Here is a 26094-nt window from a genome sequence, read left to right on the forward strand (position 1 = left end):
CAGGGTGGCTCAGTTGGTTAAGCAGCTGCCTTCAGCTCAGGTCATGATCCCAGCGGTCCTGGGATCGAGTCCCACATCGGGCTCCTTGCTCAGCAGGGAGCCTGCTTCTCCCTCTGTCTCTGCCTGCCACTCTGTCTGCCTGTGCTCACTCTCGCTCCCTCTCTCTCTCTGACAAATAAATAAAATCTTAAAAAAAAAGAATGGATGAAGGAGCAATGGAAGGCAGTGACCTGCTCCTAGTCAAAGGTGAGAGACAGCAGGTGTGCTACCCTGGAGCAGCTACCAGCTCCATATGGCAAGACATGGTTTTACAGCACTTGATAATTGTCAACGATCTTTAATATAACAATCATTAGAGCAATCTTGTGAAACAGGTCAGGGGCTAGAGTCTAAGTGTTCAGACAAGGAAATCTGCAGCCGACAGAAACTCAAGCTATGATTGCAGTCACCTTGTAGAAGACATGCAGCATCTTCTGCAGCCAGTTTATACACAGAGACCCACAATTATGCCCATTTCTTAGAAGCATTAAGTATCACTGACCAGTTAACAACGGAGTTACAAGAATGCAGCATGATACAGAGGAATTGCAAAGACTCTGCAGGTAGAGATCTGAATTTTGATTTAGGGTGCGTCACGTAATTAGCACTGATCTTCCCTTTGTCGTGTCACACAAAAACTTATTTAGGTCACTTTCAATGCATCTTTGCTCATGCAATCCAACATGCAAAGTGAGCCAGCACCCATGAAGAAGACTATAATACATTAAATTTAGTGAAAAATGGAAATTTCCACCCCTAACAATGTTGGCATGTTTGTTAATCAAAATGTAGGTAGGACAATGAAGTGATGAAGTGAGATGGTGCTGAACACACAAGCTGAAACCAACCTTTCCAAATTTGAGGAATCACTTCTAGCCGGTTGGCCACATCCAATGCTTGGAGAAGATCTATCAAAGTTTGGGAACGGGGAAAGAACACCTGATTAAGAGAAATAGATATGTTTAAGGTATTAGTCAGCAAAGATACCCACCAGCTCATCTACAACGACAGGTTATGATCATCTTACTGAAGGTATCAGGTCTTTGTACCACTTCAAGGTGACATCAATTTGTTCCATTAGACAAAGCAAACTGAAGAACTTGGAACTGTAATGGAGAGAAAAGATAGGTTTAGTCTCAGATCCCAAACAGCAGCATAATTAAATTACAGCACAGCTATATGATCTGTTACACAGAATTTAAAATCAACTTATAAGTTACAAACAGTGTCAAATTGCATGGGCCAATGCTTGACCCAGAAGGTGCTAACCATGCTGTCTGGACTTCCTAATTAACACCTTCTTACCCACAGCTAGCTGCTCATGACTGCCTCAATATGTTCTCAGCTCACTGTGAGCAGACAGTGAATATCCATTCATTTTAAAAGCACGCAATATGAAGCAAGGATATAGACACACTGAAGACAAACATTACATGCCTATTAACAGACTGCTTCCTTAAGTGCTTGTTTGTTTTTATCTACCTGAAGTCAACTCATTTAAGGAGCCTCTTTGGGCTTTATCTCTGTACCTTCCTTTTTAAAAACAAGAGGCTGGGGTGCCTAGGTGGCTCAGTGGGTTAAGCGTCATCCTTCAGCTTGGGTCATGATCTTAGGGTCCTCGGATCGAGCCCTGCATCAGGCTCCCTGCTCAGCCAGGAGTCTGCTTTTCCCTCTTCCCCTGCCCCTTCTCTAATAAATAACATCTTTAAATAAAATTTAAAAAAAAAAAAAAAAAGGCTGAAATTGTTAGGGACCCACCCTACTATATATTCAAAAATATAAAATAGGGCCTAGAGGAATAATTATGTAGATTTAAACTGTTACAGAGAAAAATAATCTAAAAGATAAAACTATACCAGACATCTCAGTCAGGCAAATCAGTTTTACCGCTGCTTAAACTTCCAAGTGCTCAATTAACATGTACTGTTTAAGTACATGTACTTTAAGTCAGGGGCCTGCTGCCTCCAGGGGTGACATAGGAAGCCTACCAAAGTCTCCCATTTGCAGAACTAATGGTTGCTTAAAGAGGCTCCAATAATGCAAAAGGATACATTTCCAACACACTTACTAATAGAAATTACGCCGATGATCTGGTCCAATGAATTTCCAGTTGTCTCCAGTGTTTAAAAGGCCATGTACTTGATAAGCAAGTTCCAGATCTCTGAGAAATGAGCACTGAAAATTTGCAAGCAGTAAGCATCACTCAGATTTACCAGCCAAACAGTGGCTCATTACATTAAAAAGAGTCACTTGTTGAATATTCACGCTGAGTCAATGTATTACTAGTTCACAGCAAATGAGTTATAAGATTGGGGTGGGAGGGAGGCAAACCCCAAGTTCTGTGAAATCTAAAACAGAATTTTAATCTAGTGATTGGAGCTTTAGAAATCAATCCTACGAAAACACCTGGTTATGTGCATAAAAGAGAGATGGAGTGCTCATTTCAGCCTCACTATACTTGCAAAAAACCCCCAAGCAGTAACTCCAAAATACACAAACAGTAGAAGACTCCAGTGAAATACTATGAAATACTCCTATGAAATACTATGCACCTGTCAACAAACAAAATACAGTTGAAACGGGCCTGGCTGTGTGTGTCTGGATACCTGGAGGAGAAAAGCTGCAAGCGTACACACTAACCTTTTGGAAAGCAACTATCCTTAGGGAATAGGATATGCTAACCCATCCTGAAACTGTCTACAACTTTTTCTAATTAACATACAATGAAAAACCTAAATCCCAAAGAACCATTATCAATTTAAAAAATGACCAATAGGTAAATATGAAATACTCTGAAACCTTATCTGAGCAAAGGTGTGAAAAAAGACAACATATACATACAATAAACAAAGGGGAGGATGCTATGTGAATTAGTATGAAATTTAAGAGGAAAAAAAGAAAATTTGGACCAAAGACGTAAACAAAAGAGAAAATGAAAAAACAAGGTGAGCCCACTCACTCCAGTTAAAGATAAATGTAAGTGACTAAAAGGAAAAAAAAAAAGTTAAACAAGAATCAGTACTCACAACTCTCATGGCTGACTGAAAAAACATATCTGAAAATCAAAGTTCACAAAGTCTTGGTTACAATGGATAAAATACATTTTCAAGTGAGCAGCATTAATAAATATCCTAGCAATAAAACTGTTAACGTGTAAGTTAAACCTAAAGGAATAAAAACTCTAGTAGAGGAAGCACACAGCAATAGGCCACACATATTTTTGGCCTCTTCAGAATAATCGCTTGTAAGACAACTAAGCTAAATCAAACCCTGTCCTATCATAAGGCCTCTAATAACTGGCAATCAAGAGAGCAGGCTCTTTGTCTCACACAAGTAATTTCTGTGCCTACCATCATCTGGGTCCCTTGGGGAAAATTTCCGTCCTGTTAATTCGTTCATAATATCATAGATTATGAGGGATGATCCTTTTGAATGGTTTTCTGCAGAACAAAAAAGCAATTAGGTTTTATAAGGAGTCCCCCGCCTTACAACCCTTTGTACCCACCCCTCACAGCGTACTGCCTGGCACACAGCCTGCAGAGCGCATGCCCGCTAAAGAAGCAGGTGCACACAACACAGAGGGCAACTCTCCATACGATCTGGGGCAGTTACTCAGAAAAACAATTATTTATTTTGGCAGTAATCATTTGAGTTATGTATGATCGGGATGAAAAGGCCGAGAAAAAGAGAACTGTAGAATTAATGGAATGAGGCAATTCTCTTAAAATCATGTGAACTGAGTACTAATAGGTATAAAATGCACCTACACAATTTTCCAACACATCACCTTATTCATACAATCTGTTCCCTACCTTTATCAGCACACACGTGGTAATGTAGTTTTAATGATATTACAGATGTACTTCTATAATTTCCTCAAGGATGTTTCCATTTGCTGACATTTCTTATCATTTTATTAGTTACATAATAATTTGCTTTATATGTATCCTTTCTTTCTTTAGACTTTCTCCTTTGAGTAAATACCTAAAGGTCATTACTGCAGGGAACCAGTTTCCACATGTGTAAGGCAAACGGAGACTCCCGCTCTGAGCCTGCCCCTATGTTCCTGAGTGTTACTTAGGAAGCAAAACCACAGACTTTGCTTCACAAGTGAACCAAAGTGGTATGTAATGGTAGAAGAGAAAGGCAACCGGCTTTAGGGTCAGAAACACTAGATTCACTCTAACGTCATCAAGGTTGAGTAAAATTTTAGAAGATAGTTATTGTGAACACTGTTTATCTGCCTCCAAGATAAAATCTGTTACCTCTTCCCCCCACCACTACCCTAAAAGACAGAATCTTCCCCATAGGTGAGAATGTGGATTTTGTAAAATTAGCCCACCAAAACAGAGACAATCAATTTCTTCTCTTTTACACGTGTAAAGTCTGAAGGACTGGAACAGTCATTTCTGAAGGGGTTCTTTCTCAGATTGGGGCAAATAGCTAAGAACTGACAGACTAGGAGTGCTTACTGCATGCCTTTCAAGCACGAGCCAAGAGTTCATTTCATCATCACAGCCCTGCAGTATTTACTCAGGTAAGGTATCCAGTCCCTTTTGGCAAAACTGATAAATGACAGGTGAAATTCAACTCAGGTATGCCTTGCTCTGAAGTCCATTCAACAGAGCACAGCTCCTACAGGAACTGGGGGCCTAAAGCAGGTGACAAACGGAGCCAAAAGGTTCTCCTACAAGACTTCAGAATAAGGTCAAGATTACTGTGGAGCAGCATTATCTAACAACTTCTTGTACAAATGGAAATGTCCTATTCCTGCATCACTGAAAACAGTAGCTATGTGGCTACGCAGCACTAAAGCAATGAAGAAATTTTAAATGTTGTTTAATTTTAATTAAATAGGCATGTATGCCTAATGGCTATTTTATTGGAAAGCACAGCTCTGGAGAGTCAAAAGAACTCCAGACTAATGTACCTTCTGACCATTTCTTTGTTTTTAAAGATTTCATTTATCTGAGAGAGAGAGAGCTTGTAAGAATGGTGGGGAGGGGCAGAGACAGAGAAGCGGACTCCCTGCCTGAGCTGAAGGAAGACGCTTAAAGCGACTGAGCCACCCAGGTGTCCCACCTTTTGACCATTGGTAATTGTACACCAACACTGTTAGTACATTTAATGACCCTGTCCTCTCCACTAGGAGTAACTTTCTGCTCAGGCTATAGGATAATGTTAATTTGTGTTCTCTATTCTTAAATCCTGCACAGGGAAAGATGACTACAACAATCACATAAACGTAAGATAATGGGTCAGCTTTCTACGTGAATTAATACATAATGTCATACATACCGTGGTGATAAAACAGCTGAATAAGATAATGGTATGTTGCAAGCGAGGGTTCTAAATTACCAGGTTGACAGGAAAAAAAAAAAAAAGAAGTAAGTCAAACACAGCTGTCCAAAAATAGTGTTTACTGAGGCACAATGAACTAAAAACCCACCAACCTTGGTATTTAAGTAAAAGATGATACATTCCTATTCCTCTGAACAAAGACCTTTCCTAGCTCATCTGAATTAATGTTAAGTGTAAAGAGATCAAAAAACAATCACTTTTAGAAAGCCTTGACATGTCATTACTAAATGTTACAGCTAATGCACGTGTGCTATAATTCTCCATTCCAGAATACTAACGCATACTGAAGTGAACGTGTTCCCAAACAATCTTTAATAATTACTGCAAACTCTACAACACAGTGGCAAATTTAGGTCCAAACACCTAATTATGACAGCAAATGTCATGGGATTTAAAACTAATTCTTAAGTGAACAGTTCTCCCTAAAAGTCCACATAAAACTAACTGAAGTATTAAAAAAACATTGTAATTGCCATAAAGAGCATGAAGATAAAGGAGTTCCCACCATTACTCAATGCTTGTAATTAACTGTGCCAAATGGTGGACTCGAAATTCTCAATATGTTCTGTACAAAGCAAGAAGAGTTTACCATCTCTTTTTCACTTATCTGGATTTGAGAACTCTGGCCAGCACTGGCTCAGCCTCCAGGAAGGGACAGGACACATACTCACCTATTCCGATGGCTTTCATTTCACGAAAGGTCTGCAGGGCTGGCACTTTTCCAAATGCATGAAATCTTCGGAGGCATTTCAGAATGGTATTAAATGTCTGTAGGTTTGGTTTCACCTTCTGAGCGGCCATTTGTTTTAGCAGCTCCTAGTTGAGTCAAAAGCAGTAAGTCTTGTTTATGCCTGGATAGGTAATTTGTCCAATTAACTAATATCACACACTAAAAAAGAATTTGGGGGAAGGGGGGCACCTGGGTGGCTCAGTTGTTAAGGGTCTGCCTTCGGCTCAGGTCATGATCCCAGGGTCCTAGGACCAAGCCCTGCATTGGGCTCCCTGTTTCTCCCTCTCCCACCCCCCGCTTGTGTTCCCTCTCTCGCTGTGACTCTCTGTCAAATAAGACCTTTAAATATAAGCAAGTAATAAAAAAGATTTTGGTTCTCTGGCTAAGTCTAAAGTTAATAAATACATCCCTATCCAAAATTTATCTATTAGCAGGACCAGTGACTTTGCCTTTTAGAGAAGACACCCCACCTCACTTGATCAAGTTGTACAAATGTCTTCACTCTGCCTAGTAAAGCAAAAGAACAGACTAGAATGGAATTTTTTCTTTAAAATGAGCAGTATGGTATAAAGACAAACTGTACGGTGTAAAAACAAAAAACACTTCTAGTCCGAAATTATTTCAATCCAGTGAGTATAATTTTCCAAACTCACCTGATAAAAATGTTCCCATAAATACACATTATTTTTGTAATGAAAAAAACTGAGAAATGAAGCAACTGTGGTCTTTCTGAATTCTAACCATGGACAATGGGTCAGGTAACTTTTTCTATGCACATGTCAGACACAGCCATTTAAACTGCAGGGTTGGGCGCCTGGGTGGCTCAGTGGGTTAATCCGCTGCCTTCAGCTCAGGTCATGATCTCAGGGTTCTGGGATCGAGTCCCGCATCGGGCTCTCTGCTCAGCGGGGAGCCTGCTTCCTCCTCTCTCTCTCTGCCTGCCTCTCTGCCTACTTGTGATCTCTGTCTGTCAAATAAATAAAATCTTAAAAAAAAAATAAAATAAACTGCAGGGTTGCTGGGAGGGTGTAAGCATGCAACCACTGCACGCCCAGCGTGATAATATCTGCCATGAAAATGCACAGTAAATGCGTCTCCACCCCCTTTATTTCTAGGAAAAGGTATTTTAGGCCCATCAGAAGACAAAATGAGGGCTCCTCCTTACCAGTATATTATTCCATTTGTCCTCCGGTTTCTCATGCGCACTCAATGCTGTTGCTTCAATCAATGCATTGAAGGTATACACATCAGCTGTAAAAACAGAAGTCTAGGTTGAAGTTTAACCCCTAAATGCCTCAGCTGAAGGCAAAGCAGTAATGCGCATGTGGCCCCTAGCTCATTCCCATGTGCCCACGACACCAGACAATCACTCCCTGCTCTGGATCTCTCCTCCTGCTTCTACCACCAATACCACATGAAAAGATGAGAATTGAGCTCATAATTGAGGCAAGATCAAATATTCTGCAGATTCCAAAATGTTACAGATTTATTTTTTCCCCCAAGATTTGTCAGAGAGAGAAAGCGTGCACCCACAAGCGGGGCGAGGGGTGGGGGGGAATGGCAGGCAGTGGGAGAAGCAGGCTCCCCACTGAGCAAGGAGTCTGATGTGGGGCTCAATCCCAAGACCTGATGATAATGACCTGAGCATAAGGCAGATGCTTAACCGGCTGAGCCACTCAGGCATTCCAGATGTTACAGCTTTTTTTTTTTTTTTTTTTTTAAAGAATTTTATTTATTTATTTGGCATAGAGAGATCACAAGTAGGCAGAGAGGCAGGCAGAGAGAGAGGAAGGGAAGCAGGACCCTGCTGAGCAGAGAGCCCGATGCGGGACTCGATCCCAGGACCCTGAGATCATGACCGGAGCTGAAGGCAGTGGCTTAACCCACTGAGCCACCCAGGCGCCCCGATATTACAGATTCTTAAGGAAAGAAAAGGAAATTCTCCAAAAACACACTTACCATGGAGTTTGTTGTTTAGTAATTCAGTGTACAAGTTTAATGCCTGCACAAGAGCTCGGTGCTGGGAGACAGAGCATAAATGTTAAACATCATCAAACATGTTGACTTAAGAAATATTTGCACAGCAACTGTTTTAGAGTTTGAGAATACAAGAGTAAAAGAAGCAGACAAGGTCCTGGTTCTCAAGAAGTTCACACTCCATTGCTGTGGAAATTCTGCCTCCCAGGTGACATGCAGTAATTCCTGGAGATATTTCTAGTTGTCACAACTGAGGGTAGGGAGGACGCAGCACTGACATGCAGTGGGTAGAGAACAGGGAGCTTCTAAACACTCCAGAGTGCAGTGGAGAGCCCCCACCGCAACACATTATCCAGCCCAACTGTCAACAATTCTGAAGGTGAAAAACCCGGAATTGGTGGACATTAAAGACAGAAGTATAAAAATAAATGTTACCTTCACCATTCCTCGGATCATTGTGCAGTAGGAGTGTGAGTTTTTCTCTGGCATGAGAGCAAAGATTCTCTCAGCATTGTTTTCTGGCCTAGACACAGAAGAGTAAATGAAACAGGGGAAAAAGGAAAAACCAATAGCTACCACAACCTACTGAGAGTTCAAAATGTTTCAAGCACTTTGCTAAGCACTTCATACACACAATTCCTAGCATCCAGAGAGAGAGAGAAAGAGAGTTAGCATTCTGAAAAGTGGGAAAAACTGAGGCTTGAACACCTCGAGAGAGAAAGAGAGTTAGCATTCTGAAAAGTGGGAAAAACTGAGGCTTGAACACCTCAAGTAGTCCGTGGCTTCGCGGTTAATGACAGAACCAGGACTGAAAATTTTTACAAAAAATACATAACAATACTGAACAAAAAGCAAAGTGTACAGAGGGAACACAGTGAAGTTTCCCCACCCTCTCTCAACCATATACAACTCCCCAGAGACCCCCACGGACAAGCAGTTTTCCCAAAATCTCATAGTCTAGCGTGTACATGTCACACTCTGGGGCATCTTCTTCCTTCTTCCCTATCAAACACTCAGTCACCTAACGTAACCATCTTATACAGTTGTATCTTTCTTCTGCCTCTTACAAAGAGGTAATGGAAATCAGGAGCAGGATTTGGGCCAGGATGGTATACCAAAGTCCATGCTCTTAACCACTACACAAAATTATTAAAATCTACTAAGGAAATTCAATGTTTGATTCAATTCAACTTATCACTTTAAAAGACTTCAGATATTAATGGTAGCTCTCCTTCTCCAGATGTCCACGTGAAGTATTTCTCAGACATTTCTATTCAGTTAACATCAATTCTAAATGTTAGTTAAACATTATTCACCTTTTGTCTAGAAATGCTGAGTACTTCTGCTTGCTTGCCAGCTGCCTTAATTTAGAGCTATATTCCAGTGCATGTGTATTCTTACACAAACAAATTGAGCCAATCTTTCAGAACGTGAGTTATATATTGCAGAGTAGGAGCACTGATGGAACTACCCAAGGAACCAACAATATGTAAGGTGACATGAAATGAATTGGGGCATGGGGGGGGGGCCCACAAACAGGCACACGAAGAACTAAGTATTGCTCGTTGGAAGTAAAGATCTTAGGGAACAAGCTCTAAATGCATATCATGCCAAGGTCACACTTGCACTGTATGTTGAAAACAAATTCTACTTTAGAAGCTTCAGAAGCACATCTTCTTGAGGGGGTGCTGGGGAACATGCCACGCCCCATTAAAAAAAAACCACACAAGGTTCTACTGACGTGTAACGTACCTCCATAGGTTTCCAAACTGATGATTGGCCTTCTTTGGTTTCTCGTTATTTTCCTCTGCGGCCTCCTCCTGAAATGAACCACCAAAAAAATAAATAAATAAAACAAAAAATGACAATGCAATGTGTTCTCCTACTCAGATACTTAAAACCAGAAAGGCAAAGGAGGGCCGCCTGGGTGGTTCAGTGGGTTAAGCCTCTGCCTTCAGCTCATGGTCTCAGGGCTCTGGGATTGAGCCCCGCATCGGGCTCTCTGCTCAGTGGGGAGCCTGCTTCCCCCTCTCCCTACCTGCCTCTCTGCCTACTTGTGATCTCTGTCAAATAAATAAATAAAATCTTTAAAAAATTAAAAAAAAAAAAAAGAAAAAGGCAAAGGAAACTTTGTAAAAATAAAATACAGATCCAATAGAAGGTGAAGGAAAAAACCCAGTAAATGTTCATTTAAAAAACTGGTAACTTTTTCAGCATAAATCAGCTCACTTTGAGACAAAAAGTAAAGCTAGCACTTGAAATCAGAACTAACAGCCTGGAGACAGATGAAGCCGGTACCCTGCACAGCCTCAATGGGAGAGAACTGCAAATCCAAACACAACCTGGCTTGAGCTGACTCTATCTAGCTTGAGCCCCACAGAAATAACACACCTGCCTATACATTTTTTTTTCCCAAATATTTTATTTATTTGACAGAGAGAGATCACAAGCAGGCAGAGAGGCAGGCAGAGAGAGAGGAAAGGAAGCAAGCTCCCCGCTGAGCAAAGAGCCTGATGTGGGGCTCGATCCCAGGACCCTGAGATCATGATCCAAGCCGAAGGCAGCAGCCTAACTCACTGAGCCATCCAGGCGCCCCTGCCTATACATTTTAAACGTCTTAATCACTCTGTATGTAAATAATCCATATTCAGTGGAGGAAAATTAGACAGAAATAGAAGGAAAAGAACTTTTATCTTCTCTCATGCATTTGGAAATATTTTATAAAAATGAAATATTATCATCCAGCCTATAGTCTCACTTTTCAATATATGGTGCATCTTTCCACAGCCAAACAGACCTACACTAGTCCCGACAATCACATTACCATAACCTAATCATTTGTCACTGGACATTCAGTTTTCCATATTTTTCTATCTATGTGTATGAACATTATGAAAATGATGTATATATTCTTTTATTCACATGACCCAAAGATGTTCTCAGGGTCTTTTTCTAGAAGTAAAACTCTTGGATTGAGAAATTAAGATAGCACTCCCTATCTACAGGCCGGCCCTTGGCACAATACTGCCCTACACCCCAGCACAGTGAGCTCACTCCTCTCTGCCCATGTTATGCATGCATATTTTGGTGGTGGTGGGGTGCTGGGGCCACAGAGTCTTTCCCTATTCCTTACATATGGTCAGTGTAAGTAATAAGAGAGGAGTTTGTATAAACATTTCTGGTCAAAGCTTTGCCTGCATGTGGTAGGCAATGTCAACATACTTTTTAGGCAAGATCAACATATTTTTAAGGGAACCAGAATTAAAGTAATTGTTTAGATCTTTCTTCCTACACATCACTTTTTATCAAAGCTACTAAACCACATTGCATCTCAGAACAAATCTCTATTATCCTAACATAGGGCATAAGAACCATCTTAATTTGAAATGGTTATTACTGGCAAAATAAATTAAAAAAAAAAAATCACTGCCAAAACCCATTACCAACTCTTCAGATTTTTCACTTTGCTGAAAATGATTATCAGTTGAGGGCTCCTTGTCACCATAGTAGCACAACAAATCCAAGAGACTATTACTTGTTTCCAAAGATACAGTTGTTCCTGTGGGTAGGAGGAAAAAAAGGAAAGAAACATTGAAATAAAGAACTGAAGCTAATTGCATTAAAATTCTTTGCTTTTTCTCCAGGCTGTGGCTCTCTTGGCTGCATACTTCATGTCATCCCCCATTCTCAGCACGGATGAGGACGCAGTCCACGTGAACCCCAACACCTGAAGGGACGCTGACAGGGACACAATCCCTACGAACTGTGGGGTCTGAGAGGAGGGACTAAAGCACAGGACAACGCCTGACCCTGTGTTCACTTAGTTTACATACTCATGTACCCAGAGAAATGATCTCATGGTTTTAAAGATCATTTCCAAACTGAACACTCAGCAAATTACTGCCACTCAGTTCCCCTGGCCCAGTTCCATTTCTACAAATGCAAGCAGAACTATTCTACTTGGATCTAGGCCCTCACTGGAATACCTGCCTAAAGATGTGAACAGAAATGTCTAGTTATAGTAGTTTTTAAAAAAGCAATACTCAGGAACATTATGTTCCCGTCTTGACACTAGGAAAAAAAGGGAACAGGAAGTATAAGATACAGTATTTTTTCTAAAGAAAATACACTGATAATAAAAATGCCAACTGGGACATTTAAAAGCTCATAAAAGAGCACGGGAAAGTGGAGAGAAGAGAGGCCGTGGAGGGGAACTGAACTGGATCTTACCATCTCAGAACTCTGTATCCTTAGAAACTTACTTAATAACCAGCTTCCTTTATAAAATGATTATAAACACAGCAACTCCTGAGACATTATAGAATTAAATTCAGTATGTGAAATGCCCAGCAAAGTGTTTGGTACTTATGAGGTGCTTGGCAGTAAAACTTCCTCTACCTGCCCCCACCCCTATGGCATATTGGCTTGTTCTGTTACTCTGAACTGTGGGGCTGACATGCCGTCTTTAGATGCGTGTACAGAGGGTCTGCGTGTGCCTAGAGCACACAGTGTTATGAACCTAGAGGAAGACAGGTCTGAGCACTCAGTACTTGAATGCAGACTTACCAATTACCATATGCAACAAGCAGAGGCAAAAGCCTCCCTAAACTATAATGTGCTTCAGCAATTCATCTGTATATTCAATGTCTAGCAGACAATACACCAATATTCTCAAACACAGCTTTCTGGAAAGGTCTCTTGTGCTGAAGAATGTACTGAGTGATTCAGTCCAGTTCCTCTCTCTTCTGTGTTTGACTATTATCCTAAATCACTGAACAGCATTCTGGAGTCCATTAACTTACAATCCCACTGCCTCTGATGTTATTATAGGTACATTGTTGTCTTGGTAGCTTACAGCCCATACAATTGAGATCTACTCTGCTAGAGGTTCATCCAGATCAAAGTCAGACAGTCAGAGAATTTTAGAGACAGAAGTTCTGAGAAATTAAGTGATTTTTCCAAGGCCACAGAGCTAATCGGTATGAGAGTTAGAATAAGTACCCCATTTTATTGCTTTTTCCTTTTAAAATATTCCTTGTCTGTTTATGCCTCCAAACATACTTAAAAAGTGCAGAAAATCTGAATACAGCATGTACACGCCTAAGATTAAAAATGGAAGGAACAATGGTTCTCTCATTTCTCAGCTCAGAGCACAGTAAACTAAGCTGCAACTCCATCTCACTTACATTTCCAAAAAAACAAAAGCTGAAGCAGAACTTGAAATATTAACTCTTAAAAGCATGACCACAGCATCAAGCAGAGATCCTTCTAACTTTTGCTCACAACCAGCGGGATCACGTAAGCACAGCCCACTTCCGAGCCCACGTTCCTAGGGGTGCTTTAAATGAACTGAGTCACCTGCTTGCAAGAGTTGATCAAACATGTCCACAGATGCTTTCACTTTTTTGAGCTTGATTCTTTCCCTCAAGGCTGCTTCACTTATATCTTCAATCTGAGGTTCAAAGTACTCGGGCATTAAACACTAGGAAAAGAAGATGGCTAATTACCACAAACAGGTAAAGGGGCAGTAACCAAGAGGACTAAACTTTTATCACCAACACACCAAAATAAAACTTTACGGTTCCAATTCATGTTTCACACACGGGGCACCATGTATACATCTTTGTAGGAACTGTAACTTAAAAGAATTATATTACATTAAAAAAAAAAAATCAAAGAACCCCTCAAGGATTCGAAACAAGATCATTTAGCTATCTCCTAGCTCAGGGAGAATTTAAAAGCATCCAAAAATAAGTATTTATTTCAATCTAAAAAATCCGGTTTCCAACTAACTTCCCCAACTTCAAGTTGAATTTATTTCATCCTCTGCCAAAACAATCCTCTCTCCTTTCCTTCCAATCTTGTTTCACAGTGTCAGAGTATATCTGATTTGCAAAGGAGAAACCTATCAGCCCGGATGCTTCTTATACTCTAAGAACACTAACCATCACCAAAATATGTTAATTTTACCTAACTCACTAGTTTATTTCATTACTTATTGAATGCTGACCATTGTCTGCCAGGCACAAAGTGAGGAATTAGAGGCATAGGTAAAAGTCCTTCTCTACTTTCAAGGTTCTCCCCATCTAACAGAGCAAGGAAGGAAAGAACAGCAGTGTGCATGTAAGTGAGAGATCTACAAGGTGTGACAGTGCTGTCCGCCAGGGAGGCAGGGACTCACACAAGGCTTCAAGCAGAGGTCATCAGCACAGAAGAGTAACTACTGGTTAGAAACATCCAGGGGTGCGAGTGGACCATCACTGCCACTGTCTCCGCACAGGACTCTGGCACTGTCACCTGCACAATCACACTGACCTCCTACTTTGTCACTGGCAGATGCTCCCTGAGAAGCAGGAGGCTGTGCCTGGATGTGCCTTCTGGGAAGCAAGGAGTCTGGGATATGGGTCTGACGCTCCTATTTCCACTAATAAACCCAGGAAAGCAGAGGTGCCTCTGTTCCACTGGCCATGGTAACACTGGCACTGAGCACAATAGCTAACACGCCGCACAACACTCACACTCCATGACGACACAACGCAGAGGTAGCTGGAAATACAATCTGGAGTTCAAAGTGAAAGGCCGAAGGGCTGACACACACTGAAGAGAAACCAGGACACTGGACTATCAAAGCAGAGGGATCTGGGCCAGGTAGACAAGAATGCCACACGGAATAGAAGGACTGCTGCTGCAGGAAAACTGCAGACAGGAAAAAGACAATGACTGGGCCTGGAAACCTAAGAAGACCTCTACACTTAAGTAGTGGATAGAAAAGCTACTCAAAAAAAACAAGAAGAACAGTCACAGAGGTAAAGGCCTAAGATTCTGGTGTCACAGAAGCCAAACAGGGAAAATAAGATGAGGAGCAAACACAGGTGTTTGGGGGGGAGGGGGAAGCAAGCTACTACTGAAAGCAAAGATAACTATATACATCAAAAGACTTCACCCAAATACTGAGGCCATTCAAGTGGCTACTGAAATATTAGCCCTAAAACTTGGTTTCATTTACATTTACTTAGTAATACCTGAAAAATCACAATTATCTCTCCTTACCGGTATATGAGGTTCAGCTATGTCCTTCTGAAAATATTTGGGATGTGAATTAATAATGTACTTCGCTGCATTCTCGCCAGACTTCTTTGCCAATAAAAACGAATGCTATATAAAGAAAAGGATTTAGATGTAAACTGACTCAAGAGATCAAAACGACACTCTCAGCACGTACCATCCACCCCTCCAAGAATGCAGCAATACACAAAAGCCCAAACAGAAGTTAAATTACACGCTGTTGTATATCCCTCTCTGCTACTGAGTGTGACATTTTAGGTCACATCTTATACAGCTGGGGGTATATGAAACCAGCGCACTGAAGCCGAGTGGACTGCTCCAGTGTGAGGAGCCCTAAGTTTTAAATCCCAAATCATTCCCACAGCCAATCTCCAAAACTCTGAACTGTTAACTTTTCAAAGGTTTCTACACGTTAAGTTAAATTCTGTATCCGTGCTTGTACCCAAACACGATAAAACAATGCTACGAAAGTGTACGAAGATACTCACAGATTCCAAAGAGGATGTTGGTATAAGGTAAGGATCATCCTGAAATGCATAAGGGGCAGCTGTAGTGTCCTGTGAAGACACAAAAGTCTCTTTAGTCAGATTTTCATTAAGACCTTGAATTTTGATAACCAAAAACACTGTAAAGCAAGTATTAATTAGATATGTAACACATATACAAATATGTGTGTGTGTAGTGAGAGAAACACGAACACCTATACAACCCTCTTAGCTCTGTAAGACGCATGTCATTACACACACAGCAAACAATGACTCAAACCCCCATGACTGCTTCCTCAGATCTGAGGGTGCTTCTAGGAACTAGTGCTGTTTTAAATGAAAGATCCTCTGAATTAACCAATACGGGTACCAGTGTCCTGCACACCTTCAAACCTAGCCACTACCCACCAAGAGTTCCTTCCCCAAATAGAGGATCCTGCTGTGCCCTCTTGGAAGGAGCTAATAGCAGCAGCTTCTCCTATGCCCTGTTGTCGAACATTCTACATACTGCTTTACCCTGTTTTAGGGAGAACCCTGAACAACTCTTCAGTACCATTCACTGAAAACTGCCCCCTAATTACTTCCTCTATTCCTCACTTCTCCCTTAGAGCCTCCTTTCCTGGGCCTTCTGGGACCTTTGTTCCACTGGGAAAACTCAAGCTACATCCAGAATCTCTCCTAACTGTCCCCTTGATACCTTGTCTTACTCATACCTAAGTAGGATTAAAGAGAAGTGGGATTTTTGGGGGCATCTCAGCTTCCTGCTGCCACTTTCAAAACCAATATCCCTTCATACTCATGGGAGGCTCATTTCATGTGGTCATGTCACTCTACTGAATGAGGCAGTCAGTCAGTTAATGGTAAACCAGAGGTGACAGTTCTCCGTTAGCTGCCCCGGACTGCTCACTCCCTGATTACACTGAAACTAGTGCCTAGCTCTGGTTCTGACCTCTGCACCACCCCTATCAGAAACCTGTTTGGGGACTCTAGTTCTGGTGACATGCTGGGATTCTTTTAACTTACTAGACTTATTCTTCCCATTATCTCCTAACTTTTCTCCCTAGATCAGATTTCCAAGTCCTCCACGGTCTGTGTGAAACAACTCCACTCTGGCCCTGTAGCTCAGATGCCTCAAACCAAACTGCACCCCAAAGTGAACTTCCCTGAAGCCACCACCTGTCCTGTCTTCTCTCAGTGAATGGTACTGACCAATCTGCAGTCCAACCTGTAGATCCTGTCCCACTACTTCTAGTCAACTGAGATATCGTCAGATCTAACCCACGCTAGTTCTTTTAACTTCCCCTACTGACTCCACTGTCCCTTATCCCAACTGCCACAGCCGTAGTTCAGTGCCATCCTATTCATTATTTACAGAGCACCTATGTGCCAGGCATTTATTCTAGCTCCAGGGAGACAATAAAATCACCCTCTACCCAAATAAAGCTTAGTCTAGTAGGACAGGAACCTCCAGAAAGTAAAAATAAACAATAGACAGTGAATTAAAAACAGGTTAACTGCTATGCAGAAAAATGAAGTACAAAAAGGGACAAGAAAGTAGCAGATCTACAACTTAAGGCAGGTGGTCAGGGAAGGCCTCACTGTAGAAGTGACACTGAGGCAGAGTTCAGCAGGTGAGGGAGCAAGTAATGGATCTAGGGAAACAGTCCAGGCAGAAGGAACAGCAAACACTGGACCCTGAGGCAGAGGTGTGCCTGGTGGGAAAGAGAATTAGCCAGGAGGCCCAGGAGGCTTGGGGTGTCCAAGAAGATAGCAAGAGATGCTGTCAGAGGTAATGTGGGGGTGGGGAGGATAGCGGGAGGGCCTAAGGAGCCCTCATATGGACCTCAGTTTTTATCCCAATTATGACAAATGAGGCCACTCGAGTTCTGAGGAAGGAGTGATCCAACATTTTACTGGGATCATCAGGGCTGCTTAACTGCGAGCAGTGTGTGGGGGGAGCTGGGACAATGTAAGAGATCGAGCCTGCTGGGATCAGTCCAGAGTATTAGATGATAATAACTTACATGAGGAAAGCAACTGTGGTGATGATCATACGAGTGCAGAATCTGATAATGTGCAGAAAGAGTTACCAGGCCCGAGACTGCTGTCCTCAGAAAGGCCTGCCTGCAAGGCTGGCCCTTAGCTGGCACCTGGGAACCTGGATTTGGGAAGGGGACCCACCACCCCCAGTACTGATGAAACGGCTTGTTGTGCCTAAACTGTTTATACTTCTTTCTCAAAGTCTGGAATTCTGGTATGTGCCAGGCACAGGGTGCCTATGTGGCCAGATACCAGAAAAACCTCTGGGCCCTGAGTCTCTAATGAACTTTCATGGTAGACGTTTCACACATGCTGTTACAACTCAGTTGGAGGAATTAGAAGTGTTCTGTGTGACTCCACTGGGAAAACACTCTCGGAAACTTGAACCTGGTTTCTTCGGGATTTCGCCCTGTGTGACTTTTCCCCTGGCTGACTTCACTTTGTGCCTTTTCTATAATAAATTGTAGCTGTAGGACTATATGCTGAGTGTTCTGGGTGTTCTCCCAGCCAATCACTGAACCTGGAGAGATGATGGGAGTCCACACACAGCTATCTTAAAGGAAGAAACAAAGAATTTACTAACATGCAGCATGAAAGAAAGAAGAGTCACACATAACTCCCAGGCTTTTGACTTGGGCATTTAGAATAATGGAGTTGCTATTGAGAAGACCGCAAAGGTATGGGTTCAGATATGCTAGTTTTAAGATCTTTATGCTACATTAAAGTTGAAAGGTTTCCCATCTCCACATGGCTGTCTTTTCTAAAATCTGGTTATCATACCACTGCTTAAAATTCTTCAGGGTGGGGGTGCCTGGGTGGCTCAGTCATTAAGCGTCTGCCTTTGGCTTAGGTCATGATCCCAGGGTCCTGGGTCTCTGTTCCACAGGAAGCCTGCTTCTCCTTCTCTCATTCCCCCTGTGTTCTCTCTCTGTCAAATAAATAAATCAATAATATAAAAAAAAAATTCTTCAGAGGACTTGAGTCCCCAGCATAGCATTCGCCATCTTGCCTATCTCTCATGTCTCCACCTGTCAAATCCCTGATTCCTACCATACCAACTACTCATTCTATGCCTTTGGGCCTTTGTGCATGCTGCTATTTTTACGAGGAATGCTTCTTCCCACCACAGTATCCTTGCCGCTCACCTTCCTAGCAGCAATCCAATTATCAGCTCCTCTGGAAGTCCTTTCCCAGCCTGGGTTACGTACCCTCTTCTCAGTGCTCCTTCATGCTCCCTCTCTAGGAACTGTGAAAGGACTGTCTTTATTCTACATCCCACACAGTGCCTGGTAAGCATCAGAAGGGTAGAATATGTGGTTACTGAATGAATAAATAACCATACCTTGGATTTTAAGGGCTCAAACCCAGATAAATCAGACAACTGTACACATAATTCTATAACTTCTTTGACCTGAAGGCCATTCTCATTAAAAAACTGAGATCAGGAGCACCTGGGTGGCTCAGTGGGTTAAAGCCTCTGCCTTCAGCTCAGGTCATGATCCCAGGGTCCTGGGATCGAGCCCCGCATCGGGCTCTCTGCTCAGCAGGGAGCCTGCTTCCTCCTCTCTCTGCCTGCTTCTCTGCCTACTTGCGATCTCTGTCAATAAATAAATAAAATCTTAAAAAACAAAAACAAAAACAAAAAAAAACTGAGATCAGTCTCAGCAGACCATTACTCTAGTTTATACATTTCAGGGGCCTGTTCAGAGCTAAGTAAACTGCTGAAAATCTCAATGGCTTGCCAGTGTGGAGATCCAGTATTATAAAAACCCTTTCAGAGAAACTGCTAAGATGTATCAGGGTATGTCTGGCCCATGACTCCTTAATTTTAACATCTACAACAGAAAACAATCCTGGAAATCTGTGACAATGGCCTTAAAGAGGTTTAGTATCCACACAGCTATTACAGCAGTTAACGTCTTCATTATTTTAGACATTATCCCCATAGCTGAAATTGAAAGTATAGCTTTCGTATGATGAAATATATAATCACTCAGAAAGCTCCATTTCTGGGGCACCTGGCTGGCTCAGTCAGTACAGCATGTGACTCCTGATCTTGGGCTTGTGAGTTTGAGCCTCACAGTACTCTCTGGGTGCAGAAATCACCTTAAAGAAAAAAGAAGTTCCCATTTCTGAGGCATTTATCAAGATTTTAGTTAATCTATCAGACTATAAACTCTGTGAACTGTCAACAGAGCAAGTTATCGACAAATATTTCACTAAAATAAGTTGCAGTAATAGTAAAAGAGCCAGCATTTACTGAGCATTTCTTTTGTGCCAGGCACTGCCCCAAATCCTTTTGTTTTGTACCAACATTAATTATTTCACACTATAACCTTAAAGTTTGATGTTATAATTAATCCCCACTTTATAAACACATAGAAGCATCAAGAGATAAAAGAACTTTTTGATGGAGCTCACAAAGCTAGTTGCTCAGCTATGAAACAAAACACTGGCTCCAGGACCCACATTCTTTATTGTTGCATTATTTACAGCACTGTAAACACAATATTCCTCAAAGTTGGTCTACAGATCACTTGCATTACAGTATCACACCAAAACCATCCCCCAGGGCTGGACATTTCAACAAGCTCTTCAGGGGATTAAGTTTAAGGATTACTGGTTTAGGATTAAAAACACTGAATTTGGAGATAAAAGACAAGGGCCTAAGTCAAGCACTTTTAGAGCCAGTTCCTTTAGAGGCTTTAGTTTCCCCATTTATCACAGGAAGGGACTGGATTAGATCATTTCTAAGAAACTTTCAAGATCCACAACAAAAAGCTAAAAGTCTACTTACCCTATTCACTGTGGACGCAAGTGCTTGAAGAACAGCCACTTTGTCCCTAAGAACAAGAACCACAAGTTAGCCCATGGCAGGGATTTCCATACCCACAAAATGAACAAGTGATTGATTCTACTCTCAGTATGGATTGGTCAATAACAAAGTTCAGGTCTCAACTAAAGCCAGCTCTTATTTCTCAAGATCGCTAGAAAAACAAGCTAGAAAACGAGAGACCTGTCCTATGCTTTTGCCTAAAGGTGGGCAGTAATGTTCCTACTATACTCTGCCTACCCTCTCTGGCATGGTCATCATTCCATCTCCAAAGGCCTAGCGATTTCCACCCCTAGCTCATAAAACGATCTATCCTAGATTTTATTTTTAAGTAATCTCTATACCCATGTGGGGCTCAAATTCAGGTGCCCCATTTTCCTAGGCATTCTCATTGCACTTTCTGGGCTTCTTTTATCTCAAGTGGTGGCTTTTTAAAAAAATGGTGGCTCTTAACTCAGCTACATATGAGAATAAATCACAAGATGCACTCTGGACTTCCTGAATCAAATACTCCAAGTTCCACAGAGAACTGTCACATACATTCTTACTGAATTCCCAGATGACTCCGCTGTACTCTCCTCATTTAGAACCTCTCAACTATATAACCTTTATAAAAATCTCAGGCCAGCTGTCTGCTGTGCTATGGGTATGGAGACCCTCACTAACTACCAGAAAAAAAGATTTCACTGAATAGACAAACCAAGGTAATTTGTTTCTAAATACATTTCTACTTCTGCTATATTTTTTGTTTCATTTCCAAAAGTGAGGTAAATTTAATAAACCAAAAGCATTTTTCAAGAAGTTTAATGTAGGGGCGCCTGGGTGGCTCAGTGGGTTAAGCCGCTGCCTTCGGCTCAGGTCATGATCTCAGGGTCCTGGGATGGAGTCCCGCATCGGGCTCTCTGCTCAGCAGGGAGCCTGCTTCCTCCTCTCTCTCTCTGCCCGCCTCTCTGCCTACTTGTGATCTCTGTCTGTCAAATAAATAAATAAAATCTTTAAAAAAAAAAAAAAAAGAAGTTTAATGTAACATTTATATAAACATAAATCATCTCTAATAGACAAAACATACAGGAAATTTTGTATTACATCAAGACTGAATAATGTCCTGATGTGTATAAAATCCACTGGGTTTTCTATCCTTTTTTTAAAACCACATTTATGGGGGCACCTGGGTGGCTCAGTGGGTTAAAGCCTCTGCATTCAGCTCAGGTCATGATCCCAGGGTCCTGGGATCAAGCCCCACATGGGGCTCTCTGCTCAGTGGGGAGTCTGCTTCTCTTCTCTCTCTGCCTGCCTGCCTGCCTACTTGTGATCTCTGCCTGTCAAATAAATAAATAAATAAAATATTTAAAACAAAACAAAACAAAAAGAAACTATGTAATTTCTTTGAGACAAAGAAATCCTCACATCTCTTGGCATCCCCTAGAGCTACGTTAGCATGTATGTCCTAGCAAGTCAACATATCTTCCTAACATACTGAAAAAACGACAGTAAGATTATGACACTCAAGAGTACTCACTAGTTCTCATTTTAAAAGAGTAATTTTAAAAAGCAACGTCAATGGATACATTATCCCTCAAAAACAAATGAGAACATTACAGGTTATAGGGTCATCTTGTGCCCCTCCCCCCACTCCACTGAGTTTGGTATTTGTTTAATTCTCTACACCCTGCCCTACCGACTGAGTTAACCAGGCGTTGCAAGTTTGGTTTTTGTATTTCCAGAACTTTTCAGGTACTTTCTCTCTCTCTCTCTCACACATACACAGAGCCGTAAAAAACACAGTCATTCTGAATATTTACTTACATAAATCTGTACTATCCATGTTACTACATATAATCTAGTTAATTCCTTTAAATGGTAACCACTTCTCATTATCCACCTATCTACTTATCTATGGGCATTTAGATGGTCTCAGCTTGTTATTACTCCCAAGTTATAAAAAACACGTAAGTACCTGGATTTATGTAAGTGCTCCCCCAGAATAGCTAATCAATAAAGTATACACATTTTAAATTGACTCTGTAAACTTTTCTCCAAAGTATTATTCCAACTGAGTGCCTGATCAACAATGTATCTGGGCATCCACATCTCTGTCCCAATCTAATATATATTTTAGAAAAAAATTTTTTTAAAAGATTTTATTTATTTATTTGACAGAGATCACAAGTAGTAAGAGAGGCAGGCAGAGAGAGGGGAAGGGTAGCAGGCTCCCTGCTGAGCAGAGAGCCTGATGCGGGGCTCAATCCCAGGACCCTGGAATCATGACCTGAGCTGAATGCAGAGGCTTTAACTCACTGAGCCACCCAGGTGCCCCCCAATCTAATATATATTTTTTAAACGTGGGGCTTGAACTCATGACCCTAAGATGAAGAGTCAGATGTTTAACCAGCTAAGCCACCCAGGTGCCCCTCTAATAAATTTTAGTATCTATTTCTTTTAGGACCCAGTTACCAATGCACTGATCATAAATGGTCTCCCTGTCATCCCTAAAATGACTATACAATTTAGACTGACGTGTTCACAACACTGCCTTTATTTATTTTTTAAAAGATTTTATTTATTGGAGAGAGAGAGATTGAAAGAGAGCATGGGAGAGGAGAAGGTCAGAGGGAGAAGCAGACTCCCCATGAAGCTGGGAGCCCAATGTGGGACTCGATCCAGGGACTCCGGGATCATGACCTGAGCTGAAGGCAGTCACTTAACTAACTGAGCCACCCAGGTGCCCACAATACTGCCTTTATCACACCACATTCACCTATGAAAACTCACAATGACCCTGTATAATTTGTTGACGTCTTCTATGTTAACTGAGTGACCTGGGAAATCACACCCTTAAAAGGTAATATCTAAAATAAGGCAACAAGAATTTATAGTCCTTATGGTTCTCCCAGATCTAAAACCCTAAATTCCTGAGCACAGAAATCATCACTTTCTCTTTAAGGAAACATAGTATTTTTTACTCTATAGGTCACAGGGACTCTGTTGAATGTTATGCCAGTATAACATAAAAGTAGCCACAGACAATGTTAGCAAATGAGGCTACACTCCAAAACAGTTTTAGCTGACACTGAAATTTGAAATTCATGTAATTTTCACATGGTCATGAAAGTCTTTTCGTTTTTTCCAGGGAGCCTGGGAGGCTTAACTGCATTCAGCTCAGTTCATGATTCTGGAATCCCAGGATCGCACCCGACATTGGTCTCTGCTCAGCAGGGAGTCTGCTTCTCCCTCTGACCCTCCCTGCTCATGCTCTCTCTTGCTCTCTTTCTAATAAACAAAAAAAAAGTCTTTTCACTTTTTTCAAGTGTAAAAAAATGTAAAAACCATTCTTGGTTCCTGGGCTATAAATAATTGGGCCTCAGTTTACTAGCCAATACTCTCTATCAGATACCTTATTTCCCTTGTTCTGAAAGACCATTTTTGGCCTCTTCCTACCAGCAAATATGCCACGGTCATGTCCCATTCTACCTTACTGCTTCGTGTATCTGTAGGTCTCATACTTTAGGCTCACAAGAATTACCTACAGGGATATGCATTTTATTTATTTTTTTTAAAGATTTTATTTATTTATTTGACAGAGAATGATCACAAGTAGGCAGAGAGGCAGGCAGAGAGAGGAGGAAGCAGGCTCCCTGCTGAGCAGAGAGCCCCATGTGGAGCTTGATCCCAGGACCCTGAGATCATGACCTGAGTAGAAGGCAGCGGATTAACCCACTGAGCCACCCAGGCGCCCCAGGGGTATGCATTTTAAACAAAATTCCCTGGTGATTCTTTTTTTAAAGATTTCATTTATTTATTTGATACAGGAGAGAGAGAGAGAGAGCGCGCGCACGCGCTCGCAGCAGAGGGAGAGGAAGAAGCAGGCTCCCCAGTGAGCAAAGAGCCGGATACAGGACTTGATCCTACCACCCTGGGATCATGATCTGAGCTAAAGGTAGATGCTTAACCAACTGAGCCACTCAGGCGTCCTTCCTGGTGATTCTGATTCCAATAAAATATTCTTACTCTTTTAAGGCACAGGTATATGTCTACATATTCAATATAACTCCCCTTGATTAAAGTAATATAATCATTACTAATTTTATCATATCTTGAGTGCCTCCAGCCACATGTGTAAGATTAGTACTTACATAAATTTAAGATGTAAGATTTAAAGTATGCACGTGAGGGGTGCCTGGGTGGCTCAGTGGGTTAAAGCCTCTGCTTTCACATCCTCCCAGTTTTCCCTTTTGTTTTCTCTGTAGTACCTTCCTCAGGGACAGAGGCACAGTGGGTTGGTAACGTGCTTTAGACATGAATGCCACAAGAAAGTGCCTCATTCATAGATATAAATCAATTCTCCCAAACTAAATGAATACAGCTAACCCTTGAACAAGGGGTGCCAACCAACTCTCATGTCCCCTGCAGAGTCAAAAACCCATGTATAATTTTTGACTCTTCCCAAACTTAATAGCCTATTGACTGAAGGCTTTCTGATAACATGAACAATTGATTAATGCACACTTCATGAACAACTGACTGATGCATACTTTGTATACTAAGTGCATTACACAAGGTATGCCTTTCCCCCTCCCGAGATTTTTTTATTTATTTGAGAGAAAGACAGTGAGAGAGAAGAAGGTCAGAAGGAGAAGCAGACTCCCCATGGAGCTGGGAGCCAGATATGGGACTCGACCCCAGGATCATGACCTGAGCTGAAGGCAGTTGCTTAATCAACTGAGCCACCTAGGTGCCCTACACAGTGTATTCTTATAACAAAGTTAGGCAGAAAAAAATTTTTTAAGACAACCGTAAGAATATTATACCGTATTTATGGAAAACCATAATGGACCCACACAGTTCAAATCCCTGTTATCCAAGGATCAACTGTGACTTATATAAAAAAATTATATCCCAGAACTTTAAAAAGAGTGCTCCTTTGAGAGCTGACTATGTGGAAGGTGCTATTCAAATGCTCCTTTATTCCTTTAGGCCTGGTGCAATCATTATCCACATTTTACTATGGGACAGACAGATTAAGTAAACAGTCTCTGAATAGAGGGATTGTTGGTAATTTTATTTCCTTCTTGCACTTAGCCCACCCACCCACAACAGTCAATGACTTCTATAACTTAAAAAGGTATTTTCTTTTTTTAAATAGATTGAGTCTTCAAGTCCTACTTGGAGAAGACCTGGCTTTTTAGGGTCATAAAACGCATTCAAAATCATTACTATAAGAATTCTATGGGAAAAAGATTCAGTTCTCACATATTCAACAAATGCTGAATAAGGCAATTTATTCAAAGGTCTACCTAGTTAGATTAAAAAAGGCTAAACTCTGTCCACACTATTTTATTTTACTTCATTAAAGACTAAAGACAGAACTTCTGTCTGGTCTGCCAACCTTCTAAGAACTTTCTTAAATGGAAAAAAAAAGTTATTCTAATAATGATGTTCACAATTAACCATTACTTAACATTAACCCAAACTTAGTTCAGAAGATCTCTTAACCCTTATGTAAATCTCAGGGCCCCATTCACTCACTACTCTCCACCTTCTTCTTTATGTTCATTTCAACTCCC

General features: G+C 41.4%; 1 protein-coding gene across 1 annotated transcript in view; it reads right to left on the reverse strand.

Annotated features, from left to right (window-relative positions):
• Positions 1 to 26094, reverse strand: part of PTCD3 (pentatricopeptide repeat domain 3) — a 34917-nt gene that overhangs the window by 6416 nt on the left and 2407 nt on the right. Inside the window, exons 4-19 of the mRNA XM_059405674.1 lie at positions 20495 to 20540; positions 15661 to 15729; positions 15158 to 15262; positions 13466 to 13589; positions 11551 to 11666; positions 9860 to 9927; positions 8543 to 8630; positions 8090 to 8150; positions 7296 to 7381; positions 6072 to 6216; positions 5338 to 5388; positions 3390 to 3479; positions 3066 to 3094; positions 2108 to 2214; positions 1067 to 1145; positions 888 to 978 (exon numbers count right to left, since the gene is read on the reverse strand). Coding sequence (XP_059261657.1) covers positions 888 to 978; positions 1067 to 1145; positions 2108 to 2214; positions 3066 to 3094; positions 3390 to 3479; positions 5338 to 5388; positions 6072 to 6216; positions 7296 to 7381; positions 8090 to 8150; positions 8543 to 8630; positions 9860 to 9927; positions 11551 to 11666; positions 13466 to 13589; positions 15158 to 15262; positions 15661 to 15729; positions 20495 to 20540 — 1355 coding nt within the window. The remainder of the gene's footprint in view (positions 1 to 887; positions 979 to 1066; positions 1146 to 2107; positions 2215 to 3065; positions 3095 to 3389; positions 3480 to 5337; positions 5389 to 6071; positions 6217 to 7295; positions 7382 to 8089; positions 8151 to 8542; positions 8631 to 9859; positions 9928 to 11550; positions 11667 to 13465; positions 13590 to 15157; positions 15263 to 15660; positions 15730 to 20494; positions 20541 to 26094) is intronic.

The sequence above is a fragment of the Mustela nigripes genome, chromosome 7, assembly GCF_022355385.1.
Source record: "Mustela nigripes isolate SB6536 chromosome 7, MUSNIG.SB6536, whole genome shotgun sequence".
Taxonomy (NCBI): domain Eukaryota; kingdom Metazoa; phylum Chordata; class Mammalia; order Carnivora; family Mustelidae; genus Mustela; species Mustela nigripes.